Source organism: Pleuronectes platessa, chromosome 9, assembly GCF_947347685.1.
Source record: "Pleuronectes platessa chromosome 9, fPlePla1.1, whole genome shotgun sequence".
Lineage (NCBI taxonomy): Eukaryota > Metazoa > Chordata > Actinopteri > Pleuronectiformes > Pleuronectidae > Pleuronectes > Pleuronectes platessa.
This window is the reverse complement of record NC_070634.1, coordinates 16,121,190-16,134,950: the sequence shown is the minus strand read 5'-3', so window position 1 is coordinate 16,134,950 and position 13,761 is coordinate 16,121,190. Positions and strand designations below refer to the sequence as shown.

General features: G+C 39.6%; 1 protein-coding gene across 1 annotated transcript; it reads right to left on the bottom strand.

The window, feature by feature from the left end:
• Positions 1 to 4,918: 4,918 nt before the first annotated feature.
• alkal1 (ALK and LTK ligand 1) lies at positions 4,919 to 13,761 on the bottom strand. Its single transcript, XM_053430813.1, has 6 exons — positions 13,465 to 13,761; positions 12,921 to 13,202; positions 10,151 to 10,204; positions 9,230 to 9,310; positions 7,224 to 7,297; positions 4,919 to 5,297 (listed from the first exon to the last, which is right to left on the bottom strand). Exons 2-5 carry the CDS (start codon positions 13,189 to 13,191, stop codon positions 7,233 to 7,235), a joined length of 471 nt encoding a protein of 156 aa, XP_053286788.1. The 5' UTR covers positions 13,192 to 13,202; positions 13,465 to 13,761; the 3' UTR covers positions 4,919 to 5,297; positions 7,224 to 7,232.

Sequence of the window (13,761 nt, the reverse complement as noted above, 5' to 3'; positions counted from 1 at the left end):
CGTTGGTTGTTATGTCTCTTGCATCTCTCCATCACAGTGGCTTTAAAAACACTGCTGCAACAGGTGTATTTGTATTTAATCCTTTAAGTATTTGTACTTGTAAACACAATTACACAATTTACAAGGATAAATATTGATTGGAATGATTTTACATATGCTTAGTTGTGCTAATTAAGTACACATATAATCATATTATACTTTGTTATGGCAACTATATTTTGATGGTGAAGAAAATAGAGAAAAATCTGATCAATTTGTTTTAACTTGATTATTTGCCAGTTCATTAGATACTAAAACTAAAGCAGTTTAATACAACAGTCCCACAAGAGGGTTTAATGTCCACACTGAATAATGAACACATAGACCCGTGATACAGATTTACAAAATATGATCATAAAATAACTACTGCAACACACAGTATAGTTGACAAATTAATTGTTAAGTTAACATTTATACAATACTCTTTTTCAATATGAAGAAAAACCAAGTGGTAGCTAATTGTGAAATAACTCATTGTGACATTTGAGGGTTAATAAAAGAACAAACAACTAAAGAGAATTAGCTGAAAGATGCCTTGCAGTGAATCAGTGGCTCCAGTAGCAGCCATAGCAAACGTCAGAGCGCACACAGTGAGGGGCACACAGAGTGGGTGGCAGGCAGACCTGTGCCAATACCTCCAGCAAATGGGATCAAAGACACCGCAGCTGGCGCTCAGACAAAGCTGCAGTGACTCAATTCCCGTCAACCTGCCGCGTGCAACGTGGCCCCGAGTTCATCTTCCAGCAGGGAAGTGACGAGCGGCCGACGCGTATCCAAACCAGCCGCACACAATGAGATGACAGGAGCTTCTGTCTTCAGTAAATCTGTCCAAGTCGCTCACATCTGATCTCACAGTACTGATGGGATGTCATTAATCCTTCTCGTATTTCTCTGAAACGTATGTTATTGGTGACTCATGGAGGGATTTATGCACTCTACAAAATGCATAGGAAGAACCATGAATTAATCATGAGGCCCGCAATGAATCAATGAGCCCTCTACAGCAATTTTACAGCCATCAAGTCTACTGCGATCACTATAAATAAGGTGGTTTGCTGGAGAGAGAGAGAGGCCTTCGGGTCTAAGAAATTGGATTAAAGTGTTTACTTTTGCCACAAAAATCCGGATGGCGGGAGTTTGATATACGTCATGAGGAGCAGTGCTACGGTTTGAGGTTATATGCTCGTTATAATCTGCCTCCGACAGTTGGTGCAGGAGATAATTCAGTAAATCCTGAGGGGAAAACCAAATATAAAATGTGTGAATGATTTCAATGCTAGTTAAAGACACGAAACAGTCCGTTGACTTGGTGAGCTGGTGCAATTTGCTCTCGAGGTCCAAAGTCTGCAGACACACTTACTTTCTTGAATTAGCGTTTATTTATACTGCATTTATTAGTTTTATTGTTCTATTCATTGTAACTGCTTTGTCCCTAATGTGGTCCCTGTCCTTTAAGGCAACAGCTTTGTTTGGTTAACATTTTGGGGGTTTTAAATCTTCTTTGTAGCATTGTTAAGAAAAGTGTTACATAGTTCCATCCATCCCACTGATCTTTTGAGGGTCGCAAGGGGAGCTGGAGTCAATCTGGAGAGGAGGGGGACACCCTGGACAGCTAGCTAGAGCTTTGCAGGGCCGACGTGGAGAGACAAACAACCATTCACAATTACATTGAGAGCTAGAAAGTCCACACAGACACAGAAAGACCCCGAGCTAAGGGGGATTGGAACTGAGATCCTTCTACCTGTGAGGCTACAGTCACCATGCTGCCCCTAAATTAAGTTAAATATTAGTACTATTACTAAAGCCTGCAACTTTCAGTCCAAATCATAACTCCCTCTTGCAGAATGAAAGATCTGTAGTTCTGTCTCTCACTCCGTCTGTTGCACAGAACAGTGTCTGTCTTGTAGTTAAAGCATTAAGGTGTTTCTTCTCTCTGCTGCGGAGCTTTAGTGAGGCGCAGCCCGGCTTTGGTCTGTATTTACTATTTATTGCAGCAGCATCTCTCAGAGGTACCAGAGGTGGGATTTAGTGCTTGTGTATAATTGTGTTAGAGCCCTCCCACATGCTGTCCCCGGTGCATCTTCTGTCTCCTCTCCTAATCTGTGCTGTTTGTCTCCAGATAAGTGATATCCACCTCAGATTAGGATCTGGTGTCCCTGCCCTGCCCAGCCGGAGGGAAAGGGATCCCCGGTGCATCCCCATGAGAAGCCGACCATATTTTTAGCATCCTAATCTTTTTACAGGGCGGTCAGAAAATATCAAGCCCCTCCGTTAATTGTCAGAGTCATCACGATATTTTCCTCCTCAACTCTGTCGTCGAAACTTACATTTAGAAAATCTTCGTTTGGTTTCTGCAGGTTTGACCGTGTCAGAAATTTGATGGAGCTTAAATTTCGAAGATGGGCTGGAGGTTGTGATTCATGGCAGAGAAGAAATTACACAGTTTATGACCCCCGACAGTGACACTGTCTCATATCAAGTCCAGAACACTACATGGACACCACAGTGATAAGATACGTACGTCAAGAAAACACATTCTCTCAATCTAACTTCACTGACGTCTTCTCTTGATTGTTTTTTTTTCTAATGATCTGACAACAAACACAACTGGACTGATTAATGAAGGATTGTTCTGGCGTGAGAACTGCGCTGTTGTAATCTTTGGCTTAGCGTATGTTTTCTTCAGAACTTAGAACCCCTCTACGTGAGTGTGTATTTATTTCACTATGCAAATAAAGACAGCAGACAATCACTGTAACTATTCCCCTGCCACATATTTCAGGACAAGATAATACAACATGACAAGGTCCGGTTGGATCCTGTTTGTTTTGTCAGGACTTTGCAGCACTGTCACTGTGAGGGTATATGTAAATTAAACTCTTTGCAGAAATAGACATTGATGAGATCGTTTCATTAACTGGCAGATCTGACGCCCTGCTGAAAGTCACAGTGAGGACACGGTACCGCCCTCCGTTTCAATACTCTTAATATCTTACGTTTACAAACCCTAATTGAAGGGATTTTAGAATCAAACTTGTGTATTTTCTTAGTAAACTAGCTTATCTCCACTAAGGCCCAACAGTCCCCTCATGAAACCACACTTAAATTATTGTTTGGATCATAAACATCCGTCCCCCAAACATGTCCGATTTTCTTTTTCATCGAGATCCATGACTTATTCTCTGCATGTGAAATAAAGGCAAATGTTGAAATATGCTCTATCTTGCAATGTGAAAAAAAATGTAACTGAATAGAAAAGTTTACAAAAAAAATCCTATCTTTCGCCCCACAATAAAAATTACCGCACCAAAATTTCAATGGGTTCTTCCCTGAATCATATGACATTCTTCAGCCATATATATAACTGTAATCCAATCAGTTGTGTTTGCAAACAGAACAAGCTCCTTGATGGAGGCTATAACAGACAGCAACTGATAACTGGTCTCTTATATATATATAATATAATATAAATTAGCAGCTTTTAAAAACTAATTTATCAATAAAAGGTTATTCAATTAAAAAAGCTGCATTGTAAAAGCCTCCTAATGAAGTTAAAATGTATTGTTTCCCCTGAAAGTAGAATTTATTCATCTAGAATTTATTTAACTTTCAGATTATTACAATGTGAGTCTGTGAAAACTTTCGGGCAAACCCATCTATATCACTGAGGGTAGGCTGAATAACATCCCAAGAAAGTGCAAAAACTAAAACAACACTGGATCCACTCATTGATCTTGACCTGTCCTATAATGTGATGGTGTCTTCCCTGACCCATACCGCATCCATCCACCAACCTCCGTGGTGATCTGCCCAGTAGTTTTTGTAATCCTGCTAACTAACAGAAAAAACAAATAAAAGCATAACCAAAACCTAACCGACTTAGCAGAGGTAAACAAGCAAGAAACAATCCTCTGGGCGAGCACAAACTCGAGTCAGGTTGCGTATTATAACATGTGGTCGCAGGCTCGGGATCTGTGATACCAGGCACACTCTGTTTATTTTATTTGGATGACCTGGAAGAAATTTGTTTAAAAGTTCTGCTTCCTCATCTGTACAAGACACTCCTGCCAACACAAAAATATTGCTTTCAAGCAGTTAATAAAATGAGGATTATCCGTATACACTACAACTAGACTATTTAGATAATCTCCACAGAAGACTACAAACACTAGAAATGCTTTGCACATGTGCTTACTTAAGGAGCCCACTAAGTGTTTACTGCTCTTATCCAAAGACTATAGTTGATTCTGCTGAGCTGCAATTGCTCAAGATCCGTTCAAGTTCAAGAGTCCAAGATATTTGACGGATACTTCTGAGTGGGGGATTGCCAGAGACAAATAATAAACCTGCCAGAAATGCTGCAATGAACTCCAGTTTGAGAGGAGAGGAACTCAGTTCATGGTAACACTTGGGGAGCGCGTCAGTAGGGTGCTGGAAATTTAAAAACCGACGACTAAAAACAGATGGGAAAAATGGATCCCTCTGTGGTAAGTTTGTGATGAAACCCAGTTTTGTTTGTTTGTTTTCACACAAATGCCAGTGACACTGAGTGGAGGACTTTGTGCGTCCCCCCCCCCCAGTTATCCCAGTCTCCACAGCGATGGGGGGGGGGACGCACAAAGGGGGGGAACCGTTTCTGGGAGCTCTCTGGGATTTGCAGCCACAGCCATCACACCGTCTGTCTGCACAGGGCCAATCCAACTCTAAATCCTCTTGACATTTTATCCTCTTCTCCCGCTGTCTCCAATAATACCAAAATACGCTGTGCTTCAATATTCTTTATTGTTCAATACTGCAGTGCATTATCACCACTGATGTCATTCCATATGTTCTCATTGTCAGCGATTACTCAAGTGCCAAATAAAATGTAATGAAGACAATGATGGAGCATGATCAGTTTGAGAACATAATAACGGCCTCAGAGGAAAAGAAGATAACTTTTATAAACAAAATAATCTGATTTTGAATGGTTTGTGAAATTATTATATACATAACCTTTCAATAAATATATGTATTTAATATTAAATTAATGTTTCCTTACAAATACTAATGTATATGGTACATACAGATACATCAAAATAAAAAAAAGCAAACCCATTCACAAACAACCAGCGAGGTCGATCAGCATTTTTTGTATTGACAACGAGGAAAAAAACAAAAATAAAAACACTATACACACAACAATGTTCATGTGACTGCTTTGGATTTGAAGGCACTTCCTTGGCAACACGTTGATCCTTCTTCCATTATTTTCCAACCTGAAATGAAATAATAAAAAACTCAATTTGAGTTAAACAAGTGCACTTTTTGTGTGATTTAAAGTTTTATTTTGTGAGACAATTCCTTCCCCTGCAGTATTGGTCACATCATTTAACATCTTAACCTTTCATCACTCCTAAAGTCATGTTACCAGCTTCTAAAGGCGGCCATTACGTGCCTGCCATTACCAGCATTCCACGACATGTCATGTCTGAGGATAATGAATCACTTAACATCTCGTCAGAAGCCCGTCAATTGTGATATAGGTTTGTTAGATTTCTCAGAACGGTGCGGAGAGGATCTTATTATCTGATTCACTTGAGAAAGTGAATACCTGGGGATGTGTCAGCCTCCTCAATTTTCTAATCACCAGAGGACCTATGCCACAAAAAGACCTCAAACGAACTAAAACGGCCACTTGTGTCAACGAGCACTTTTGCAGCAGTCACTTACCGACCAGACCTAATTGCACTCGCCGGGAGTACGTGCTCTTACCCATTTTGGATTAAGGGCTAGACGGCAGTGAACGCATCAGACCTGCTGTCACTGATGATCACCTTAACAAAGGGATGACTATGACTACGTCCAAAATGACTCCACTGACGACAGTCTGAGTTTCTCCTTTGTCTTCAGGATGTCTTTGTTTGGGTTTGGGGTGTTTGAGGGTAGCGTATGGATAAGACTTTACTTACTACGGCCACGAATGGTGCATTACTTATTATGAAATGCTTCCTTTTAATGTAATGCTTGTAAAAAGCTATCAGTCATGAGGCAGGAATGATAAAAATACTTGTACAAAATGATGTAATGGCATTGTAAGTGACTTTTTATAAGATATTATTCCTTGTGCACTTCAGGGGAAAATGGAAAACTCATTTCCAGTTTAGAAACATCACGTTATGTATTTACAGTACACAGTGGGAAATCAGGTATTTCCAGAATACACTGTTGTTTATAAAGAAACTATTCTAACCATTATTAATCTTTTCATCCTGGACATCGTGTTGATTTTGTTTTAGATTTTGAAGAAAACCTTTTGAAAACTTCATCATGGGCCTTGATAGAAAATATTTATCTTTTATGTGTAAAATGTAATAATTGTAACATGAATCAATAGATTCACTCTTCACCGATGTAATTGTTAGTTGCACCATTAATAGTTACCATGGTTGCGTAAGCTAATATGGAAGGAGAAGAGTTCAACATCGCTGGACACTATGACAATTATTCTGTGGAGTGAGTGTACAGATAAAATAGTATTGAGCTGAACATGTTGTATAAACAATAAACAAATACATAAACAGTGGAGAGAGACATACTAGTAACGTAAATGTTCTTTTCTTCCGAGGAATTATTGACCACACCACATGTTCATTCCCCATACTTGCTCAACATTATTACTCCAGAGAAATTAATGTTTTGGTTCTCTCTCTCTCTCTCTCTCTCTCTCTCTCTCTCTCTCTCTCTCTCTCTCTCTCTCTCTCTCTCTCTCTCTCTCTCCTAAATGTTATGAAACTGAATTTCTTACAACTTCAGCCAAACAGCACTAACCACAAACAAAGATTAAATTAAGATTAAACACTTAGGAGGCTCTTTATGACGGTTTAGTTTTTCAGTATGTCCACCACTTAGAAATACTATATTGTGACAGCGTACACATGCCAGGCAGATGCACTACACAACGTTTCTTATTAAATGAGTATAAGTTTCCTTCCATTGCACATCAGACGAACATTAAAGTAAACAACAAAAGAAATTCCTCCATGTCCCGCTGAGAATAAAATGTATCAAATGCATACATCCAAAATGAAGATCTCAATTACCCTTTTCACTTTGACATGTGAGAGGAGGCTGTCAGGGAAAATTAAAGTGAATGTGCTGCAGGCCAAAACTCTGCCCAAGAAAATCAAAATACTGTTACTTACATGCAACATTTACGATTGCATGCAGAGCGGACTCATTGCTAATCGAGTTAGCAATCTTGCGCATCTTTTGTAATCTGGAAAACAAAAAGACAGTGGGGGAGAAAGGGTCATTAACATGTTAATATCATATCACCTTGGAAATCAAAGCACGGATATTGTCTCGTTTTCAAAGCGTGATTCTTATCAAGCTGGTACAAAAACAAACTTTCAGAGTTTCAAATTCTTGATTATATGAGACCATCTCTGGGATTTTACTTCCACCGTCATTATTTCTTTATAAAAAAAATTCTCTAGATATTTCTCTATATACATGTAGATCATTGATGCTATACTCTGACTCTCTCTATTTTAACATACATCAAGAAAGATAGTTAATGGAGAATGTTTATAACGGCTGTGTAGCCTAAACCTGTTATGGAACACCAACTATTGATGTAACATGAACGTCAAACCAGAGTTTATATTATGTATTTTGGACTATTTTTTTCTATTTATATCTATGACGACATCTGCTATGGTATGCATATTCTGTAGTGCTGATATGTTACATGATTTATTGAAAATACATTGTGGGTATTTAGGATGGGATTCTTATATCCTGCAACAGTAGCTTTAGGTGTGCAGTTTTTCTCCTTTTCAAGCATTCTGTTGTGATTTGTCGATTCAACATCCCTCAAAAGATGTTTACTGGAAATGCGTGTTCTTCCCATCTTAGTGTTTTAAATTCTGCCAGGCCTGGTCCTTTGGATGTGTAAAAACAATGCAAATGCACTATAGTGGTTTCAGAGTACTCGTGTAAAGTATATGCTGGACCCATGCAAACTACAGTGTGTACTAAGTAATTTATAGTGTCAGTCAAAGTGACGGTGGAAAAAAGGGTCCACGCTAGTCTAAGTGGCAGTGTTGACATCAGCGTTGTTGCGATATGCTAATTCCTGATAGGGCATTTCAAGTTGAAATGTCCCTTTAACACACTCAGCATGTGAAGTTAACCATCCGTCGTGTTTTTTTCTAATATCATCAGCAGTGACATTAGCTTGAGAGATGAGCCATAAACGTTGCATTTAACAACCATCTACGTCATCCCAGTTAAACAGTCAAATGAATCCTGTCTGTGAACCAGTTGTGGTTCTCCATCGTGTCTCCCTGTCTGGCTCAAACTAAACTACCTACTGAATATTACAACCAGACGAAAAAAAATAAAAGAAGCTGTAAGTCTGTGCTTACGTGACAGAGGCATCAGAGGGAGCCCGACAGAGAGCCCCCTGTCTCCGATTCCCCCTCCACAGTACAGGCAAGTCGAACTAAACACACCCGTCTGTGACAAACCCACATGGTCTGCAATCCTTCTCCGAATTCTGCTGGATGTCATTCTCCTAATTCCCACATGTAAACATCCCAAGGAGAGGGACTGATCCTTAAGCTTGTAAACAGAGGTTACAGCTGTTTCTTTGTTAATGGTTCCCAACATGGGGTACGTGACCCTCAAATGGGTTACAGGAAAAATCGAATGGATTGAATACTGAGAAGAGCAAATAAACATATCAAATGTGAAATATATGTTTTTCCTTGCGACAAGGCCAAAGGGTCAGCAAGGGACAAAATGCAAATAGCTTTTCTTAAAACGTTGATATGACAAATCATTTGGGAATAACTGTTCTTTATATCAACTTGTCCCGAATCCAAATCCATTTAGAGCGAGCCAATTATGATTATATATTTTCCCTGGTGATACTGTCTATTTAAATATATAATAGATATGCACCAATACAAGTTTAAGTTTGGAAAAATCATCCTTAGTTCTTATTTATCAAGAGTTTAGCATTCAAAAAGTTTAGCACTGAGTCTGTGCTGATCATATGTACAACTAACAACAACTTAATCTGATACAATTATCACTACATTGTGATTTTTAGGGCCTTTAAAACATCATATTTACGCAGGAAAGTGTCTTGTAGTTCAGATATTAAGCACATTATAAGAAGAGTGTTAAAAGGCATACATACATGCTGGCCGCGAGCAGTCCCTTGTGTTGTGATAAAGTCTATGAAAGTGTGTTCTGCACTCCGACGAGAACTTGACTGGTCCTGCTTAATAGAAAAGGTCTCATCAGCCAAAGTGAAAAAAAAACTTGTGATGAACAAGTGAGTGATCATTTCCTCTTTATCCAGTCTGCTGGTATAAACACATTATACCATTATAACACCACAAGCCCACAGTGAGTTTATAAGAAATGCCCCTGACAAAAAAAAAATGAATCAAATCAAATCACAGAGTTGGGGGTGAACAGTGCAGGGTGAAAGAGTCAGGGTTCAACTGAAGAATTGAGTATTAAGTCATAATCACCACTAAGAGTTTCTGAACAAATGTTTAAGCTTCCAGATTTTCACACCAATAATGAAGTCTACTCATAGGTCCCGAGACAAATAATCTGCTTAACCTTTCACTGCCTGCAGCTTAATTCTGTCGGCTTCCAGTGGAGGACAGTTGCTATTTTATACTTCCACCCAACTACATCTCAGAGCAGAATAATTATACATTATGCTCCACGACATTTATTTGGCAGCGTTGGTTGCTAGTTTTAAGGTGAATGTTTAAACCAATAGAATGAATGAAAAATACTTCTTTCTTTTGAATATAAGAAACTGTATAAAACTGGAGATTTCCAACATTTTTGTCTGACCTCTGACAAACAGCAGTGTGAATGAGGCATGCTGACGGATGGCTCACAGGAATGAAAATGATTCTCTCAAATGGGCAACACTTAAAAAAACAACAGCCAAAAGATGCATGAGAAAAGTGTTGACTATGCTCCTATAGACGTTTGCCAGTTAAAACAGTTTTGCAATGTTTGCAGCAGGACAGCAGCAGAACATGTTGAAAGCTGAAGCGGAGCACAGATGATGGCGGATGGTAAATGTTCTTACCTGTGAAATGCTGAATGAATTTGCCCTTCATGTTTACATCTCGAGGAACTATTTCTGGAAGAGAGAAACACTGTTAGCTGGAAGGTCGACAACAAGTCATTTCACAACAGATGAGCACGTGCCCATGATTGGGAAAAGTAATACGACTGTTAATATCTAAGTCAACCTGTGCTGCATCTTTCATTACAACCATTTTAATGTCAAATATATGGCTCAGCTCATCAAAAGGCTGCATGATTATTTTCCATGGCTCATTTTCTTGATCAAAATAAATTCACTGCACTGACTGTAAATAAAATGTCTGAATACAGCTCTTTAAATTAACATTATTACCTCAGTTAAAGAGGTTATGTTTTCATTAGGGTTTGTTGGTTTGTTTTCAGGATTACGCAAAAACTACTAAATCGATTTCCATTGAATGTTTCGGAGGGCTGCTGCATGACACAAGGCTGAATTAACGTTTTTCTCTCACTTTTCTTAACACACGGGTAACAGTTTAATTGATTTCTCCGAGAATAATTCATGGATTTGGATGAAAAGGAAGCTGATGTCTATGAGTGGGTAACATTTGGTGCAGATCCAATTAAATCTGAATCTAATGAATGTAAATGTGGTTTTGTTAGGGGACTGTTGGGCCTTGGCATAGGTATGCACTCTAATGAGTGCCATTCTAGTTACATGTGAATTTGTTTCATTGGTGATGCTGCATATTTGGTAGTTCTATAATGCACCTACATCCTGACATTATTCTTCAGGCGAACCCCCTCTTCTGTGCCCACACAGGAAGCACATGCGTCTGTCTGATAAGATAACCCACTGGCCATGCTAACAGGCTGAAGAGATTATTGTATGGACATTTAATGCTCATCAGAGTAAGTCCATGCAAGTAGTTACTGGGCTAACACTTTATTAGCCACCAGCCCCAGGGCCATGTAATGCTGTAACTGCAATGAGAGATGAGAATGTAGTCAATTTGAGAGCCAACAAAGGCAGTCATTTTTAATCCCTTTAAATTCAAAACAAACCTGTACATGCTTTTTATGAATACACAGATAAAATACACTTATACGGTAGATTTGACAACTCTTAACATTATGAATGATGTCTAAGAGCCAAGTTTGCCATCTAGCCAAAATCGGAATTAGATAGAAAGAAAGTGGCAGCCAGGATTACACAATATCACCTACATGAGGACATTGTACTGTATTTCCTGGGTAATAATAAATGCAGATCAACAATATTACAATATAAAAGTCTGAAGCTTACTTATTGTGCTATACATATGACAAGAGAAAGCATAACAGGTGAAGCTAGTTATAAAGTTCAGATTCCCTCTTGTTACGTGTGCCTTGTCGTAGGCATATTGAGTCGACGCACATCAAAGAGGGAAATAGGGAAGACTATAGGGTGAACGTACTGTGGGCTCACAGATGTTTCTCCTTCCTCCTCATTGTGTTCAAAGCATCTATCCTTGCGTGACCATGGATCTTTTTGGTTGTGTCACATGCACCAGTTGCTAATATGCTGCTTTTAATATCCTCAAAAGATAAATTCCATCCAGCCAGTGGTCTGAGAAAAGTACTTTTCCAATTGCGTAAGCTGGAGCCGAGACTTTGAGCTCCACGATGCCTGTGCAGCAACCCTACAACATGATCTGATTGATGGTGATGGTGGAGAAAATTCTAAAAACAGCAGTAAACAACACATTATCCTTCACTTGGCACTTGATAACCTCCTACTGCACATAAACATCCTGGACGACACGCTGGGTTTGCTTTGTCTTTATTACAGTTTGACTCGGGCAAACCGTCTGTCTTGGATCTCAGATAATTAAAGGGAGATGTACTTTAATGGCTTAATTCCTGTCTGGAAGTAATGTTTTATTCAATCCAGTAAGGCAGAGCAACAACTGGCACGTTCTCACTTCGTTTAGGAGCAATGATTAGCGGAAGATTGGAAATAAATTGGAGATTCACTTTTCTGGAAAATAATATTGAATGTCAGTTTGTTTTAGGCAAGAGGCTCAAATCCTCAGTATATTAGACTCTCCTTGACATATAAATGAAACACAGTTTAATGGTCTCCTCATATAGTCTCAGCATTCCATGTGTGTTCAAAAGCAGTAACAGTGAATGATATAGGTGACATGGATGTGACACAGCACAAGCTCGGTCTCATATGCCCTGCAGAGATGCCTGCGATTAGAAATGTTCTTTGGGATGTCAAAGTGTGTGTGTTTGTGTGTGTGTGTGTGTGGGGGGGGGCAATTCATATTTGAGATTCCACAATGAATCACACTGAATGAATCATTCACTGGGGTTCGGTGTGACCGTGCTCCTCCCACATGAATTCACAGGACCTATCCCTGTCTCCGGTCATCAGTCAATCACAGTCTGAGCGAGGGAGCGATTTGTTCAAACGCCGTGGTGAAATAACAGATGCACCAAGTATGATAAATGTGATACAACGTCATAACACACACAGATGATGCACACCTGCGTCACATGTGTTTAAGAGAAGCCGAAAAGACTTGACTGCTGCACCATGTCTTTTGAGTTTACTCTTGCCTAAATCCAATTTATGAACAAGAAAACCTGACTTTCTTTAGCCCCCATTTCTCAAATTAACCCCATGTTCCATTCAGCCAAACTAAATAAGGCTCCCATATGAGATGTACTGCACAGACCAGACCAATGACAGCTGTCTCCCACAGTAAAATGGGGATTATGCTTTCATCATCAGGACCTAAAATTAAATCTTATCAGCTTACCTATGAGTCTAGTGTTATCCAGCCTTGGAACATAGAAAGGCTTTTCACGGGAGGAGAACTTCATGTCATGGGATGAGGTGAGGAGTCCACTGCTGCAGCGCCGGGAGATGGGTTTGTCCCGCTGCTTGCTGTCTCTGATAACCTGCAAGATTAGATCCAACAGGGTCCTTCTCTCTTTCTGCTTGACCTCCTTGCTGTCCATGCACTGGCCCGAGGTGATGAGCAGAAAGAAGATAGTCAACAGTATGTGCCATTTCCTCTCCACCTGCATGACTTCACCGTCTGAAAGCATATGCAGAATAAGTTTTGTGACACAGGAGTTGCATGGTTTCAAAACAGTCATCGTTTTATTCTATCAAAAAAAGATGTACACTTTACGCCAGGCACTTTGATTTCCTTCACATTCCCCAAATTACCAAAAAATAAAATTCCTTTAAAGGGGATATAAATTGTCCGGGGGAATTCACTTTACGCACGAGTTGCATTTCTTCCACCTGAGAATACAAGGGGAAAACAAATGTAGTTAATCCAACTGCACACTTACTAGTTCAGGCGTTAAAGATGCGTATGTCCTGAAGAGTGGACACGGTTGTCTTTTGCAAATTCTTCCAGGCGTTGTCTGTATAGTTCCCGAGAGGAAGAGAGAGAGAGAGAGAGAGAGAGAGAGAAAGAGAGAGCACCCAACCGATTGCGCCTCACCACCGTCTTTCTCGAAATAATGCGTCCCTATTTATACGAGGAGCCACCTTCTTGAAGGTAATACAATCGATTTCGAGTGGGTGGCAAAGCAATGTTGACATCTTAGGAGCAATTTCCTCCACTGGCGTTTGCTCAGTTCGGC

Coding starts and splice junctions, on each gene's coding strand:
- alkal1 (XM_053430813.1), bottom strand. CDS start 13,191: ATGCAGGTGGAGAGGAAATGGCACATACTGTTGACTATCTTCTTTCTG. Junction 10,205..12,920: donor GGATAACACTAGACTCATAG/GTAAGCTGATAA, acceptor TCTCTCTTCCAG/AAATAGTTCCTCGAGATGTA. Junction 9,311..10,150: donor ATTCATTCAGCATTTCACAG/GTAAGAACATTT, acceptor TCTATTAAGCAG/GACCAGTCAAGTTCTCGTCG.